At 39.4% G+C, this 17,367-nt stretch overlaps 1 protein-coding gene across 1 annotated transcript in view; it reads left to right on the plus strand.

The window, feature by feature from the left end:
- Positions 1–17,367, plus strand: part of PLCG2 (phospholipase C gamma 2) — an 80,205-nt gene that overhangs the window by 27,413 nt on the left and 35,425 nt on the right. Inside the window, exons 11-14 of the mRNA XM_039380812.1 lie at positions 3,654–3,887; positions 13,121–13,261; positions 15,872–15,965; positions 17,224–17,271. Of these exons, the coding sequence (XP_039236746.1) occupies positions 3,692–3,887; positions 13,121–13,261; positions 15,872–15,965; positions 17,224–17,271 (479 nt within the window). The 5' untranslated portion in view covers positions 3,654–3,691. The remainder of the gene's footprint in view (positions 1–3,653; positions 3,888–13,120; positions 13,262–15,871; positions 15,966–17,223; positions 17,272–17,367) is intronic.

A 17,367-nucleotide genomic window follows, 5' to 3' on the forward strand; every position in this document is an offset into this window, starting at 1 on the left:
TAGTTCCTTTACTCTTAGGCAGCTCTCTGTGATGTTATTCTTAAACTGGAGCAGGTAACCAGAACAGTCTAGAAGTGATCACTTAGGTTGGTCAAATATTGCAGTATTCCTTCCATCTTTTCTGACAAAGTGGGTATCCTCAGCTACACTATTATTTCACAGTAAGTTAAAAACTTGGCCTATGACTTAGGATTCAAGTTAAACTAAAACCACTGTTCTCTCTGGTTTTGGAAGAAAGAGCTACTTTAAAAGGGGAAGTCCAGTATATTCTATTCAGCGGAAACTGTTTAAGAAGCCACTTTGGAAAGGCAGTTCCTTTGTACTGAAGGACTTATCTCTCAGAAAACCTGCTGCATTGCCTTTTATTAAATAGCTGTACTTAGAAACTCCTTTTCTTATTGTTCTAAGTCATGTTTCCTTTCACAGCGACACCTTGTAGTGTAAAAGGCAGAGCTGATGTATATTTCTCTACAGTCTCCTAAAAAACTGTGCTAATTTAAAAGTTCAGATATTTGGTATTGCAGCGAAGTGTTACTAAAATGGTTAAACCTTGTTCCAAATCGCAGCATATTTGGTTTATTACAATTCTTATTGAAAAGACCAAAGTGAGAAGATGGGTTTTCTTTTATTTGTCAGAAAAACAGACACTGTAGAAAGATTTTACTTTAATTTTTTGTTTTCCCCTCCTTTCATTTCTTGTTAATACCAGTCATTGCAGCAAGACAAGATGACTACGGCTGTCTTGTTAGGTGCAAACCTGTGATAATTCAGATGATTCTCTGATTAGTGCCAGGGAGTCTGAAAGGATCAGTTACATTATGGCTAAACCATAAAAATCTGCTGTTGCTTACGGTACTTAAATTGTTCACTCCCTCTGAGTTGTAGCATTGGAGTATATATATATTTTCAGTATTATAAGGAAAGAATACTCCATTTTTTTATTATCATAACAACGTTGTTGGTATAAAACCCCACATAATGTGTATAATGTTTTGCAAAACGTGGTGTGAGATGATTCCTGCTGTGGAGCACTTCAGATTCACGAGGGGCAGTGCAGAAGAGGCCGCCCTGCAGCTATAAAGGGACTGTTGTGGCTTCTCTCTTAGTTTACAAAAAAAAAAAAAAAATTTTTTTTTTTTAAGTGGTCGAATTTAAAAAGGGATTGGAAAGATCGCCCAGACAACTTCGAAGTCAGGTTGCACTGAAAGCAGCTGGTGACGCGATGTTGAAAGGCAGATTAGTGGCTTTAATGAGAGGGAGCAGAAAAGGGCGCTCGTAGCGAGGGGCAGGTCAGGAGACAGTGCACGGGGTGAGGGGGAGGAGGGCTGGAAGAAGTTACGAAAGGGAAGCGAGAAGTGCCATGGTCGAATTAGCCATCAACGCGGAAACTGAAACTGCCTGTGAGGGAGAGGAGCGGACTGAGGAGAGGGGGAGAGAACCGCAGGAGATGCTGTGCCTGGTGGCTGCATGTGCACAGAGCTCTTTAAACCTGCCCTGCTCAAGGATGAGCTTAAGGAGGATGGCTGGGAACTGTGTGGCAGCAGCCCCTGCAACTTGTGTGCAAATGATATTCATGGATGAAAGAGCAGGTTCCAGAGCACCCTGTTTGTAAATAATCTCACCGAGGAGTAATCAGGCTTGTAATTAGCTGTTTGAGGCAATGACGTGAGGGAGACCAGAGCACAGAAGCTTGGTAATATTTGCAAGATCTGCTGTGAACACATCTGTCTTTTGGCTGTTTGGTGTCCCAAGTGTGTGCACACAAATATCACGTGGGTAAGAAAAAGAAGACTGTGTAGGAGAAACACAGCCATGAAGTTTTAGAAGTGCATAAACTGAGACTTTTCAGATGTAGCCAACATTTGTTTCAGTGTTGGTATTTACTCATGTTTTCCCCTCACTACAGCTCCCAAAAGGACAGTTACCTGGTTTAAATTCTCATATAGCTCTCATACAGGTTTAAAATCTAATATAGTGCAAGAGTTCATGCCAGCTGATATAATTATTTCTTGTGCTATCTTGTCATTGGATTGCTGGGCTTCAATCATCCTCGCTCTTCCTGATGTAATATCAAGAAGACAGTTACACTGACAGCAGAACCTGTGAGGCTTCTCAGATTTTAGAGGTCTCTTCGGGCAGCAAACTGATGCAAGAAGAGCAAACCTGCTGCAGTTCACCTGGGGGCAGCGTTTTGGTTATTGGAAGAAAGCATTGGGAATATAAAAAAGGTAATCCTGGAAAAGTAGAAAGAGTATGATTCAAATCTGTTGCATATATCTCCTTTTCTTATGTTAATATCTAGGTTGTCAGTACGTAGGACAAGATGGATTTCCAGGTATTTCTTGGAGTAGTATCAGTTTCAAGAATGAGAAGTTTTAAATTCCACCCTACATAGAACTAATGAGATTTTTATGGAACATAATTCTGCAAATGCCCTAAACCAATCAGGAAATTCCTAAAGGAATGGTGATTTCTGTTAAGTGTTTCTTTTGTCAATTAGAGAGTCTGTGAACAAAGGTATCTCACTGTATAGAACAAATAAAACAGATCTGATGCTTGGAAGGAGTTTGGTAGAATCAAAGTAGGATCAAAGTGCACATTTTTTGATGTCTTCAGAGACTCCTGAAGTCATCAAATCAAGGTAAATATAGTCAGGGTTGGAACTTTGTTTAAGGAAGTATCCCTTTGGACCTACCAGTGACACTTGCCAATTTCTGGGGAAAACCCAATATTGCTACTTGGAGGCTTCAGAGGTGCATTCTTGCTGCTTAGTGCTTTGAGGGGGTAAAAGTGCATTTGGACAGAATATGTGCTGTGTGATGCTTACATTTTATATTTGATGTGCATCTATAATTTGTAAGTGATACACAGAAACCCTGCTAGGTACTATGAAAAAGGATTCTATTCATGCTTGCACTAGGTACTGTTTTTGCTTGTCTAATCAGGAGTTACTTTTATAACCATCCCAGAAAGTAATCCTTCCTTGGCCACCAGTCATACTGTCAAAAAAGTTGGAGGTTTGGTAAGTGAAATAAACTGCCATAGGAATTTGTGCAGCATAATTGTATTTACATTATTTTTTGGGTTAGGAGAAGGTCTAGGAAATGTGGCAGAAAATGTTACAGAGAAATCAAATGTTGCTCCTTTAAGAGAGGTTCTTAGCATAGTTCTGCTCGAGTTTGAACACTTTTTTTTTTTTCATGTTTCTGATGTGCTCTTTAGTTATATTTAGGCTTTATTTGTTATGATCCAGGTTCTGGTTTTTTTCTTTTCAGTAGTTTGTGTTCACTGTGTTTTGTTTTTTGTTCCTTTGTCTGTAATACTTATTCTTAAATTCGGTATTTCCTGCAGGTTTTCTTTCTTTCCTTTTCTTTGTTTGTTTGTTTGATTTGGTTAGGGGTTTTTTGTTGTTGTTTTTGTTTTTCTGCTTTTTTCCTGTCCTAATGTGGAGACTTTAGAGATGTAAGTCTGTGTTAGCAGTGAGGGTTTGTACTTCCTTTCTGGAGAGAACAGCAAGGATGCTGTAAATATTGGCCTTGCATTTGCATGGGCAAGAGTCTCCATTGGGTATCTAACTTACACAAATGTTATTTTTAAAGAAATGAAAATGTTGTTTTAAATATTGAATTTTCTCAATTTTTTTTTCTTTTCAGGACACTGAAAACCATAAAAGTTTGATTAAAAAGAAAAAATGCCCAGAAAGAGTATAAACTATGGAGTGCTGCCGGAGTACGAGAAAAGCCAGATCAAAAGGACTTTGGAGCTGGGAACTGTTATGACAATATTCAGTCTTAAAAAGAGTAGCCCAGAAAGAAGGACTATTCAAGTCATAATGGAAACCAGGCAGGTTGCATGGAGCAAGACAGCTGACAAGATTGAAGGTGTCTGTGAGTATTTGCAAAGTGTACCTGAACTTGGAGTTAATAGTGAATGGATGTACTTGTCAAATATTAATTTAATGAGCCTGTGGTAACATAATGAAGCTTCTGGCTGAAAAGAGTTTGGTAATTTGCTGAGAATATTCTGAATTGTTGCAAAGGAGATGAAGAATTTTCTGCGGCTTATTATTTAGGTATCTAACACTGCTTAAATATGATTAACATGCTTTTATCCTGAGCCTTGTTCTTAAAGTTTTCATCTTTGAATATGATGGTTCTTGTGTTCTCTGCATTAAGTTACTGAGTGACAACTGTTTTTGGTCATTATGTCTTATAAATTCAAGTGAGTAATTCTTTACCCCTTCTCACTGCAAAAAGAAAAAAACCACCTTCAAATACAAGGAAACTGAACTAATATTTCTATTTTCTCAGGCAATTTGCTGCTTCAGAATAGAAATCATTATTTAGGACCTTTTTTGGGAAATACCAAGTCAAGTGAGTTCTTGGATGGCATTTCAGTTTTCCTGAGCTCAAGGTGGCTGTTGAGCTTGTCCAAGTTAGTGAGACTTGCTGAAGGTAGTAGTTGCTGTTTGTAAGACAACTCTGATCCTGTTGTACAATCTGCATTTTTTTTGATTTACTGTGACTCTGCTGTTGTAAAATGTAATGCTTTGTAGACCCAGAGAAAGTTTAAGTGACTGAGAGGTGTCTTCCTTTCTTGTTAGCCAACAAAGTTAGGAGAGACTGGTAAATGAGCACCTTTCAAGGAAAGTTAAATAAAATTTGCCCATGTTTTCCATTTTATGAGTGTATCAAGTGATGAGAGGGAAAAGATTAGCAACAGAAAGAGGGGAGCTACCTCTCTTGCAGTATTTTTTGGGTGTAGTGGAGGCCAGCAAAGTTTTTAGTGCCTCTGCTCTTGTAGTCACCTGCTGAGACTCCAGAGCACCTCATCTGTGCCTTTCCTACATTGTTTGGTTCCAACACAACCCATCATGAAACTTGAATGGACAGGAGGGAGCAATGCACCTTAGAAAAATGTTTTCATCGTGGGTGTTTGAAATGCAGGGTCTCAGTAGTGTATTAAAATGAATGCCAGCACCATGTGCTTCCTTAGGGAGGCCTGCAGAGAGCTATGCAAATAGCTGAAGGAAGCAGCTCTGAGCTAGATGTGCCTGTGCTCGCCCATGCTTGGGCTTCTTTTAGTCATCTCGCTGTTGTTCTCTGCATGGAGACATTTTAGATGCCCTTGTAGCTCTTAAGGTCACTGAGGGAAATCCTGGTAGGTGCTGGCTACAAAATGTCGGAGCATTTTCTTCTGCCTTTTACTTATTGGCATTTCTTTGTGTCCTGCATTATCCTTATCTTAAACTGTTAAAGATACCCTAAGGTTTACTATGAGATTGCTTGTGGAATCTCAGGACTGTTGATCCCAGGTTCCCTAAGTCATGAGTGCCAAAAGATTGGTTTAACTTCTGATGACAGATGTCTTTCCCTTGAGGAGCTGTGTGGGGTTTGTTTGTTGTTTCTTAAATTTTTTTCCTATTGTTTTGTATGTTCTGTCATAGCGGGGATGGCAGTGGAGGGAGCTGCTGGACAGCAGTGAAAGGCAAAGGGGAAGGAAAAGGTGGCCAAGGGTGAGAAGAGCTGGCCAGGACTCTGCTAAGAGTCTGTGTGACTGGCACCTGGGGCTTGGTGACCAAGAGGACATTCCGGTAGTACCAAATAAGGGCTCCCAAATTTCCTTGTGTCGTGGTATATGCATTTATATGCACGTGAATAAAGTAGGGCATAAGAGGTTATGGTATTTAAGCAAATAGGTGGCAAGGTGTAAATCTCCAGGAAGCTGATCTGTAATGGATATTTCCTTCTTTATCAGATGCAAAGTGCTTTAAGGACAATTATTAAGGGAAAGTTAGTGGTAAGTAGAATTTGATTAGTCACTGGAAAATATGTGAGTTTCTGCATATTCTTCCATGAATCTGTGAGTGAAGGGATGATTCACAGCCAGGAGAGTTTATACTCAGAGAAATCTGTGGTGCCTTCCATGAATGTGCAAGTGTGTGATTCTCTGCAATACAAGCATGCTCATTTCAAGGAAGATTCTGTTTGAGGACATAAGATGATTTCTCTTGTTTTGATGACCTAGGAATTTCTTTTTTTTTTTTTTTTGCCACACAAAGAGGAGACCTGCTTTTGTAAAATGATATAATCAATCATATTTTATTCCCTTAATATTTAGAAAAGAAAGATCACCTATTTTTTTATGTTCTTTATTTATTGCAAAAGACTCAAGAATAAAAATATCTAGTGATGATTTAGTTGTGCAAGCACAAAACAAGAAGTAAGTTTAAAACATCAGAGGGCCATGTTTAGTAAAAGTTATATAATACATGAACTGTTAAACTGCTTTTTCTATATGTAGACCAAGTTTTCAGGTTACAGGTAAGGTTGAAAGAGAAAAGGGAAGAGATAGGTTGTTAAGTTCACTTGAGATTTTCTTCCTGCTAAGAAGTGGAGATTGTACAGAATTTGTCCTCTAGAGCATGATATTTAAAAAACTCTCATAAAACCAAGTTGAATTTTCGTGTTTCACAGGTATGTTAAAAAAGAGAATGAATGGAAGCAAAGAACTAACTCAGTAAATTCACATTATAAGTAGAATTAGTACCTGTGGGAGTTGCTCATTTTTTTTTCTCGATCTGCAAGATTGCCCCCTGTTTTCAGGATGTGTTACATTGCCAACCAGAAATCACTGGTTTCTGCCAAATGTTGCACCTGGATATTTAATGATCAAAGCTCATTATAGAAACAGTGCATCTATAGTATAATCATGTAAATAACAAGACCAGATCAGGTCACATTCAACTGACAGGGTGAGGTGAAATGCAGGGATCTGTAATTACTGTAATGGCAGTCTTATGTATGTTGCCACAGGCAGTGCTGTTCTTCCTAACAAGAGTTGGGTTTTTTTTAATCTTTGTTGTTGTATTTTGTGTTTTATCCTGCAGCATCTTTTCCATGAAATTAAAATTTGATAATTTTGCTTTTAAAATCTTTGCTAAAATGACCTGCCAAGGAGAGCAAGTTTTGGTTCCATGCATCCTTTTGGCTGTCAGATGCATTGGGAAACTTTAAAAAACTAACGCCTAAGAGACTTTTGGCTTACGGTCTCAAACATAGATTTTTTCCCCCCATACATTAAGCAGCTAATCCTTTAATCAGTTGAATTGTTAATGCCAATGTAAATTTCCTCTGTGGTGGAAAACTGAATTTTTTCCCATTGGAGAAGATGGTATAAACATTTACAGGTCAGTACCTCTCTGGGAGAAGTGATGAGTATCTACATATTCTGCCGAGGAGTGTGAAATGAGAGCTTCATTTGGCTTGAATGTTAGACTTGATCTTGCTGCTTTCTAGTAGTGACTTTTATTTTTCCTTACTGCTTCCAGAATTTCTGTCTGAATTTCCTTACTGTTTCAGACTTAGCGTAATAAATTGAAAAACCCAAGTCTCTATTCTGTCATTTGCTTTCTGTCTTTTGAGTACTTTTAAAGAACAGTATGTCACTGGAAAAGTGAATCCACTTCTTGCTCTTTGTAGACTATCTTCACAAAGGAACATTAAAATTCACCTTTTTCCCCCTGTTTTGAAATTGCTGTGTTTCAGTTGTTACCCAGGGAATCATTGTAAGTCTTCAGATGAATATTTAGAACTTGGTTTCTGCGGTCAAATGAAAAAATGAGTGTGTGTAGCTTGTAGCTCTTTTTCAAATAATTTGTTCCCTTTAGCAGCTCAGTTCTGCAATGTCTAATGCTCACTTACAACAACCAGACTTCCTGTCATGGCCAACCAGCAAAACGGGGATGGAATGAACTTCACAGGCCTGATACCCCTGCAGTGGCTGGTCAAAGTGAGTGTGAGATGGAGGTACTCCAGTACGCTTTCCCCAAAGTCAGGTTGACACAGCAATGGTTTGGTTTGGTTTTGTTGCATAGAGCAGAATGTAAACTTTTATGGGCATATATGTAAATTGTACCTTATTCTTATGTCATTTGTGGAGGTGCCTTCTAATTTTCAATATGAAACCAGTAACCGTTTGAGATGTACGGCCTCTTGAATTCAGAGTTCAAACTGGGAAGGACTGTAACATGTTGCTCTGCTGAGCAATCCAATGAGAAGTTATAAATGTAATGGTAATTTGTTGTTGCTGTATGTGACAGCTCTGTGTGACCTAATTACATAAAACCCTGGGGGTTTAAAAGGTGCACTTCTCTAAAGCTAAATCCCCAGAGGACCCTTGGAAAGGTACTCACGGGTGCTTTCTCAAGGTGCACCACACTGTTTCATCCTTGTGACTGTGTTTTCAGATCATTTTGTGGCTTATCTGTAATGACTTCTTGAGCCACTGAATGTCTCAGTAAACATCTTTGTATGAGCTGAATTACTTTCCCTACCACATCTATACTGCCGTGCTGCTTTCTGCTTTCTTGTGACTTTGTTCTGAGAGAAGCCTCACCTTGTTCCTCTAGAATCACACAAGATTCGTGTTCCATTGCTGCTCTGAATAAAGGAGGCTGTTAAAACACACCTTGTGTAGTTAATATTTTAAATTCTGCAGAAGTGAGAGCAGAGCCATTGTCCTCACTAACCACCGTGAAGTACATTTGCCAAAGGATACTAAAGGCGTTTTTCATTCACTGGATGCTCATTTGCACATAGCCTGTGTTGAAGAGGGCAGTTTCTAAAATGAAATCTTCTTTGGAATATTTTGTAATGCAAATTGTTGGGAAAAAGAAAAGTATTCTGAAATCTGGTTCTTCAGTGTGGAATGTTGCTATGCATACATACACATGAAAATGCAAATATATTCATAGAGAGAATGCCCATCCCATGTCTCAGTGCACAGCACCTGGGTGATCACAGTCCCTTATTTTCTTCTCTGAAACATTGCCAGTAATTTCCCTTTAGCCTTTTGAGACTTACTGAAATAATGCTCACAGAATGATTTCTGAGTCCATAAGCCTCCTCTGAATCTTTCTGTAGGCTTTTTCTTCTCCTTCATTAAGTGCATTACTGAGCTCTGATCCAAGCATCATTTGTGGCCACAGACACTGAAGGACTCCTGGAGAATTTAGGCTTTGAATCAGGAGTGTTATCTTAGAGGACTCTGTAGTCCATAATGGCAGACTTGGGTGAACTTCTTACACTGTTAATCAAGACTTTGCTATCAAGGATACCTTGCTAGGTTGACAGTCTCTAAGGTTTTTTGACTTACTCGTTTATAAAGTCTGCCTGTCTTTCCAGCCTAAAATTACCGGACTCAGCCAAAGGTGATCTGTGCAAATTTGCCTTCCTGCAGTGAATTTACATGGGCACTTGCAGCTCACAGAAGGTGCTCTGCTGTTGGCACTGACTGGTTTTCAGCAGGGGCTGTTCCCTAATCTGGGTGCTGAATGATTGTTCTCCCAACCAGAGGTGGGTAGTGGGTGACCACACGGCAGACAGAGGCAGAACTTCTCCTTTTAAATACAGCAGTGCTGGTTTGTTCTCTCCATCTGGGATGAGCACAGTGTTGTGTACAATAGCATAATGTTCTTTTCAGTTCTCCTCTTCACATAGTTTTCTACCTGTGCTTACCTTATGTCTTGTCTTCTGCTCAGCTTGCACAGCACCTGCTGTAGTGAAATCCAAGTTCTGTTTTACCCTCTACCTCTAAGTGTGACTGAAGGAAATGTAACAGGAATTTCTACCTCCGAGAGTGTGACTAAACGTGATCACTGCTGCCAGGTTATTGGAGTGGAGATCAGTGGAGATGTGGAAGATCAAAAGTTTATTGTGAAATTCATGGCAGTAAAAGAGCTCCAGCAGGTACCCTGGAAGGCATTGAGCAATTAATCTGTGCAGTCTTTGGAAAGCAGCTATGTAGTAGGGTAATGATCCATTGAATTAACTGATTTGCCAAACAACACACAGCAGCAGGAGCTGAAGTTCAGAAGCTTCAGGCTCTGAACTGCCAGGAATACTGGACATCCAGATCAGAGCCTGAGACAGGATGGTAATTGAAGGTGCCTTGGAGTCCAGTCTTGTTAAAGAGCTGCTTGAGGGAGTTGTCAGAATAAATCAGTGACTGATGAGGCTGCCAAGGAGATCCTTTCAACCTGGGGAAATAACCACATGAAGGAATGGATGAAATGTAAATTAGTGTTGTGGGGTTTAGAGTGGCACTAGACTTCTTCAAACTATTTGGCTGGGGACTGAATGTGTTGGGAGTGTCCATGTCTGGCTGGATGCGAGTCAACTTCTCTACAGGGCATACTCTGGTTTGGGTTTCCTTGGGAAATGCATTCATCTTCTTTCACTTTTTTGTGGAAATTGCACCTGCAAATGTATCGGATTTGATCTGACACTGCAAGCTGCATATGTTCAGGTCTATGCTTTTTTTGGGTGTATCAGGTCCCAGGAATATGTGTCTGTGAAGCCAGGCCAGGGTATGTCTGCAATTTGCACGTGGCATTGAGGAGGAGGAGGAGGAAGGCTCAGTGCTTGAAGGCAGCACAAAATAAGAGTGTCTGAAGTGCTGTGCTTGTAGTTCTGGCACAGGCATGAAGTTACATTTTACTTGTTCAGTGACAGATTGTGCTATAAAAAGTTCACAGTAAGTGTGTAACAGCTAAGTTGGTACAGTTGATTTACTAATCTGAGTCTGAAACATGTTGTAGCTTTTCCTGGCCCGTTCCTTTCTCGGTTCAGTTGGGATCAGCCACTGGAGTTCATGGGCATCATGTGGAAGGGGCCAGGTAACTCCAGACTACCTGGGAAGACCATGGAGCTCAGTGTGAGACCAAAATTTATGCTTGATGTGCATGTTTCTCTTTTCTCTCTCCGATTTTCTGCCTTGGCTTTTCTTTCAATGAGATAGAATAATACATGCTAAATGGCACTATAAAATGTAATTAAGGTTATACAGGTAGTTTCTATTCATTTTCTGCAAGTGTAATATATATTATATCTTTGCTTCATTTATTATTTAAGCAAATGTAGTGCTATCTTGCCAGACTTCGATAGGATATATTTAATATGTTGCCAGAAAAGTAGAGGAATGTAAAATTTTGAATTTGAGTGGGTTTTATGTAAATATTTCTCTCTCCTCCTCTTCCCCGTGTTTTGTTCTCTTGCTGAACCATTCCTCTAGTCTTCTGAATGTTTAGCCACTAGGTCATAGTGATCTCTTTTTCAGAGACCAGTTGGAGAAGCAATAATGTGCCTGTGCACACAAAAATCCTTGTGCCTCAATGTATATACACACACGTTCATGCAGGAGAATGGCATGGCAGGGTTGAAAGGCCTTAAGGCAAGGAGAACTGTAGTGAGTGTGTGTAACTGAGGGGAGGCATTGAGTAAGTTTTGTATTATTTCAGAGGTCAGTGTGAGGTAACAGCCCCTGGAAATGACAACAGCAGTGCAGGTTGTGAAATCTGCTTTATCGCTGCTCGTAGTTTGTACTTCAAGGGGGGCTTCGTGTTGTGGTGTTCATGTGTGGGGGTTTATAGGAGTCTGAAAGGAGTCACTTTGAAGTTAAAAGTGTGTTCTCTGCTGATATTAAGGTGAGTTGGTGGGCTAAGATCAACTTTTTCGGATGGTGGCATTTAGGATGGTAATTTGGATACCTCACTAGGGGTCTAAGAGAGCCTCTGGATGGTAAGAGGATCAGTCATCGTTAGGAGCTTTTGGTTCGTGGTCATTTATAGCTGCAGCATGAATTTATCTTAGAAGTTTGCCTCTAAATTTAAGGCCCTTGGCCAATATGCAGATCTTAGGAGATGTTTATGTGGTTTGAGAGGGTGGCTGAGACATGAAGGTTGAGACATTGAAAACTCTACCTCGAGGCTAAAGATGCTTGGAGAAAAGAGTTTAAGAAAGATGTTTGTGTCCTCTGATTAGTTCATGTTAACCTTTGAGGTCTCGTTTTCCCAAAAGAAGTTGTTTAATGACTGAGAGAAAGGAGTATGGTAGAAAGTTTGGCCTGGGATACTTTGCTTCCAAGATGAGTTAATGTTTCATTATCAGGATTTTGTTGATGAACTTCCTTGCTTGTCTCTCCTTCCCATGTTGGCATCATAGAAATGCAGCATTACAACAAACTGAAGCTTTACCCATTGTTCAGCTCACCCTCTGTTGGCAGCAGTTGCTGTTTCATTGTGTTATTAACTGTCTTCTGTTACTGATGAGGTGCTCATTTAAAACAGGGTTTTTATGCTGTGGTATTCTTAATTGCATGGACAGAAACCCTCAGCTGTTTTCCTTGGATCTTGCTAAGTCTGATAAACACATTTCAAGAGCAGCCATGAAATGTTTTTCTTCGCGCTTCATCCTGTAGCTCGTAAGACAAGACTGTCCACAAGTGGGAAGAGCTGTTTATTTGTCTGGTCCACAGGCAGAACAAAACCACTTCCTCAGTTTTCTAATAAGTATCTTATCTTGAGAGTGCACATATTTCTATTTCAGTGCTGTCTTGCTCCTGTTGTGCAGGCCTTGTAACAAAGGTTTGACAAAAAGGGAGCTGACTTGGGAAAGTGTGTGCCTGTGCAGTGTTCCTGTTCTGCTGTGCTCCGATGTGTACCTGTGTTCTCTAGAGAGCAGCAAGCTGAAAGTGATACAGCAGTTTATGTTAAATAACAGAGAGAGACATCTTTGGAATTGGCCATGAGAAAACTCACAAACTTTTTAATTATTAAGCTCAATTTTCTGTTTATATTCCTACTTTAAATGTTTTTCTTACAAGTGCCAGTGACTGCACTAGGTGACAAGATTAGCTGCTTATGGTATGATTTGTAACTTTTAGGTGGGTAAGGTAGAAGCTGTATCTTCTTCTTTGAACAGTTGTCATGGCAATTGGAAATCTCTCTTAGAGTTAATGCTGTTTGTGAAATCATATCTTCTGTAACCCAAAGGACCATATGTGTGTGCACATTGTCCATGGACAGTGATAGTGAAATAATAAAAATACGCCAAGTTATTTTTCTTCTTCTTCTAATCCTTCCCTAGCATTGTCTATTAGTCAGTAATATATTTACTTTTGGATTCTTGGATTGCAAGCTGGTGCAATTTGCATTTCTTGTGCAATACAAACCTGTAAGTTTATACATATAGCTATTTTATATGTGTGGGCATGCTTTGAGTTATTAATCTTACTGTTTCAGGCTCTGCAGTTGTACTGACTGATTGTTGTTTCCTTTCAGTGGATCTGATGGAAATAAAAGAAATTCGCCCAGGGAAGAATTCAAAGGACTTTGAACGTTGCAGAGCAAGGCACAGAGAAGAACACTGCTTTACTATATTTTATGGCACCCAGTTTGTCCTCAACACCTTAAGTTTAGCAGGTACTTTTCTTTGTTTCTTCTTTAAAGCTACCACTGAACAAATCAAACATGTTGATGGAACAGTAATGCAAAGAATACTGTGGTTTTAACTTCAGGAGTTCAGGAGTGCATCAGATGCTTAAAATCTGGAGATAGATCTTTTACTTGGCCCTCCTTGTCTGTGAACTGCTGCATTTTAATGTTTCACTTTCAAATAGTGCATTGTGCAAGTGTTATTTCTGATTTGCTCAATCATTTCTAGCAAGGTAGACTTTTGCTGGTTAAATATCTCCAGTAAGGTTTTCTACACTGAAGAGCAGAGATAACATTGTCCTCTTCAAAGTCAGCTTGTCAGCCAGAATATTGTCCTGGCATTTTAAGTCTGCCAAAATGATTCTGGAAAAAATAGCCATAAAGGGTTAGACCACAGCTGTGTCATAGAAACTTTCCTATCACCTATGGGCAACTGGAGATTAATCTGAGAAAATGGAGTTCTAGTTTAGGTTATGTGTGTGCATGTCACCTGATAATACTAACATTTTCTAAAGAACTGCTTGGGCACCATAAATAAATTTCTAAGATGATAAATTGAAAAGGAAGAGATCTTTGTGAAACAGAGGGACATTGTATCCTGTATCTGCGGAAAGGGTTGGGGCATTTCTTATTTCAGGTGAGATTATCCAGGGTCACAAAACCCAAAGAATTTGAAATGAAAAGGGATATAAATTCTTACAGTGCAGGCTGAATACAGCTTCTAACTAGCAGAGTTTGCCAAGAGATTTCTCTTCTAAAAAGTTTGTAATGGATCCTTGGTTTAGAATCATATAGGCAATTTATTTGGAGTAGTAGCTCTCTCTGTCCTGAGCAAGAACACGCTTACTCATTTAAATCATTAAATTCATTTGCAAAATCATGATGTGAGGAAAGGGGAGCGCTTTGTAAGTGCTTTAATGCTGCCAGCTCTTTCTTTTTTTTTTTAATGGAATGAATTGCTTATAGATTGCAGTACTAGAAGACAAGTTTTTTGCAGTCTGACGCTCTCGAAATGAAAGATTGCTTGTGACTAATCCATTGTTAGAGGCTTTTAACTTTAAATAAGTTTTACCATTGTTGACTGAAGTCTGTGAAAATTTTGAGTAAGTGGCTGTGCTTATGTGCAGCTGTGCCAGGTACTTAAGACTGATTTCCTCTAACAGCCCCTCCAGTCCCTCCTCCATGGCACTTCCCAAAATAGGGCTCTGCCAAGACTTGGAAAACACTTGGTACCATGAGATATGTTGCTGTAAGGCTGAACTGCAGAACAGCATGACATAACTTTCAATTAAGGGGGAAATCCTTTTCCTTGTTAAAGTCCTTTGTCGTGGTTTCTTAAAACAATATAAAATAACTGTTGCTTAAAGGGAATGGTAGCTGTCATAAAGGGCGGAATTGTCTTGGGAGAAGAATTGCTTTGGCAGTGGTAGTGGGTGTTCTTTCTGAAATTGTAACTAATTGAAAAACATTTCCATGGGGAGCTGAGGCTGGGCTCTAGCTTCATCCTTGGGGCATAAAGCATTGTTTGAAAGTATGCTTAAATAAAATGTAATCTTCATCTTTTGAGAAACTGGTTTGCTTTGAAGGCCATTAAAAGAATTTGCGCGGATTACAGCTCCTGTGCGAAAATAAATATTCAGAACTGGTTTAATTGAAGAAAGCCTTCTTGAAATTTCAGAGCCTGGATGCTAAATCAGATGGGCTTTGCCCAGTTGAGGGCTGTGATGTTCACATCTCATCCAAGGCTCAGAAAATTGGTTTCAGCTTAGCCAGTATTTTCTAGGGAAGGCTGTGCCCAGCAGGCAGTTCATCATCTTGCTTCTGTTGGGTTGAAGAATCACCAAATGCAATCACAATAAACGATGTGGAGGACTCTTGTGGTGTGGGAAATGGAAAGGTGAACTAAATTTAAACCAAACAAGACAGTGATATACTAATTTTCAGGGCTTGTCTTCTAGTATTAAGCTGTGTAAGGAATTTTAGACCTTTTTTTTAACTCGTATTAAAATATGTTCTATATAAGCTACACCGGTTTTGTACATTGTTCCTATTCTTTTCCTCTTGCCTGAATTTATTCTGGAATAATCTGTGTTTAGAGGCCTGGTTAGGACAGACAGGAGGTGGTTATGTCCATTGAAAGCCAGTATATTGCAATTTTGTTGTAAGTTGCTTGAAATATAAGCAGCTTTATGCTATAGCACTGAGTTCTTTTTCCTGTGCACTTCAAGTTGCTCTGATCTAGGTCCTGGGATTTTGCCCCTTTGGAGACAGAAGATAAGAAAATTAATTTTGATTGTGTTACTACAGGAGCTCAGCAATAGTTTCATAGTGCTTCTGCTGAGATATTGAAACTTTCCTGCTCTGATAAGCAGACTTCCAAAAGGAGGTATCTTTTGTCAGAACTTCCTTACTCCCAAGTTTATGCTGTTTCTTATTAGTTTTATTATTGGAAACATTAAGCTATGCAATGAGATTTATCAAACAGAAAGGTTAGTCTGCAGCTTTGTATACTAGGGTTTATCTAAACATCACAAGTTATGTCTTGGTTTTGTAACGATTTTGTTTTGATGTTTCTCACAGTGTGTTACTTTTTTTCAGCTGACTCTAAGGATGATACTGATAAATGGTTGTGTGGCTTGAATATCTTGTATCAAGAGGTCATGAGTGCTCCCACACCTGCCATCACAGAGAGGTATGTGGACATACTTTCACTTTGGGAGGCTGGATACTGCTCTGGAATTGAAAGGGGAAACTCTGAAAGAAATGTTTAAGTGGTGCTTGGCCGTTACCCTAAGAACAGCTACTCTCCATTAGTGTATGATACTGAAAGCTCATATGGAAATTGTCTGTTTTGCTACATACACGCTCTGGAATCTCGCTCTACTTCATCCACTAATGCAAGGTTGCAGTTTACCTTGTTCTTTGTATCCAACCCAAAATCTCTTCATGAGATCACAAGAACACCTGGTGTACGTGGGAAATTCAAATGTCTTATGCAGCCACAGTAGGCTTGTTCCAGTAGTTGTCCATGTGTCCTGTGTCCTAGTAATTCCGAGGTACATTTTTGCAGTTTTTACTTTCTACTGGCCCCATTGTGTTGTGTGGCAATGTGATCAGCTGACTTGGAGGCTCAGGCTGAAAATGAACATTTTTAAGAATTATTTCTTTAGCAGCCATATGATGGTGAACCTGTGCCCTTAATCTTCTGAGGATGTTGGACATGAAACTGCTCATTCTCAGACTGCCAGTTCTGGTGACAAGCTTTCAGTGTTGTCTCCATACCTGATTACTTTTGGTCACTGCTGGCGTTGTCATTGTTGTTTATGGTCACTTCTGTTACCTGTTGTCAGGGTATGCTCTGCCCTCTCTTGCTCCCTGACCAAATTGTGGCCTTGACATTGATGTCAAATGAGTAATTCCTGTTGAGTCTGAGGATCACCTTAGCAGTGCATTCATCCTTTGGATCAAAATTGTGTGTGTGTGAATATATATTTACTGTTAATGCTGCTAACAGTATTTTACTGTGCACCTAAAACTGGTATGCACTTATGCATCTAACAGATCTTTGAGCCAGCAGCCTCAACTGGCATAAATCATTGACTTTATGGAGTTATTCCAGTTTAGATTAGCTGAAGTTTTGGCTTGCTTTATCCACTTATGTTTTCACAGCTTCTGGTTGCTCATTCTTTTCAGTCCTGCCCACCCTTCCCCTTCCTGTGTTGTTTATATGACTTTTGTTGTTTTATTGACTTGAAAATGCAGTATTAAGCAGCAAAAAAAGTACATGTTTACAAATGCACTTATAAAACTGAATCCTTAGATGTATCTAAAGATAGGTATTTCTGTTGAGTTTTGTCTATGGATTTTGATATTTCATTGGCTGTATTTTCTTTATAATTCTTAAATTAACCTCTTTTTTTTTTCCCCATTTTTCCCCTCTTTTCCACAAGCTGGCTGAGAAAGCAGATCTATTCTGTGGATCAAAGTAGAAGAAATAGGTAAGAAGCTCTGTCTTTGTTCAGTTGTTTTTAGTGAAATTCTGTTGCAGATTCTAACCTGGAATAAAAATAAATAAATAATTCTCTGTCCAAGAT

Source organism: Pipra filicauda, unplaced genomic scaffold (assembly GCF_003945595.2).
Source record: "Pipra filicauda isolate LSUMZ 115617 unplaced genomic scaffold, ASM394559v2 scaffold203_size1373443_pilon, whole genome shotgun sequence".
NCBI lineage: Eukaryota > Metazoa > Chordata > Aves > Passeriformes > Pipridae > Pipra > Pipra filicauda.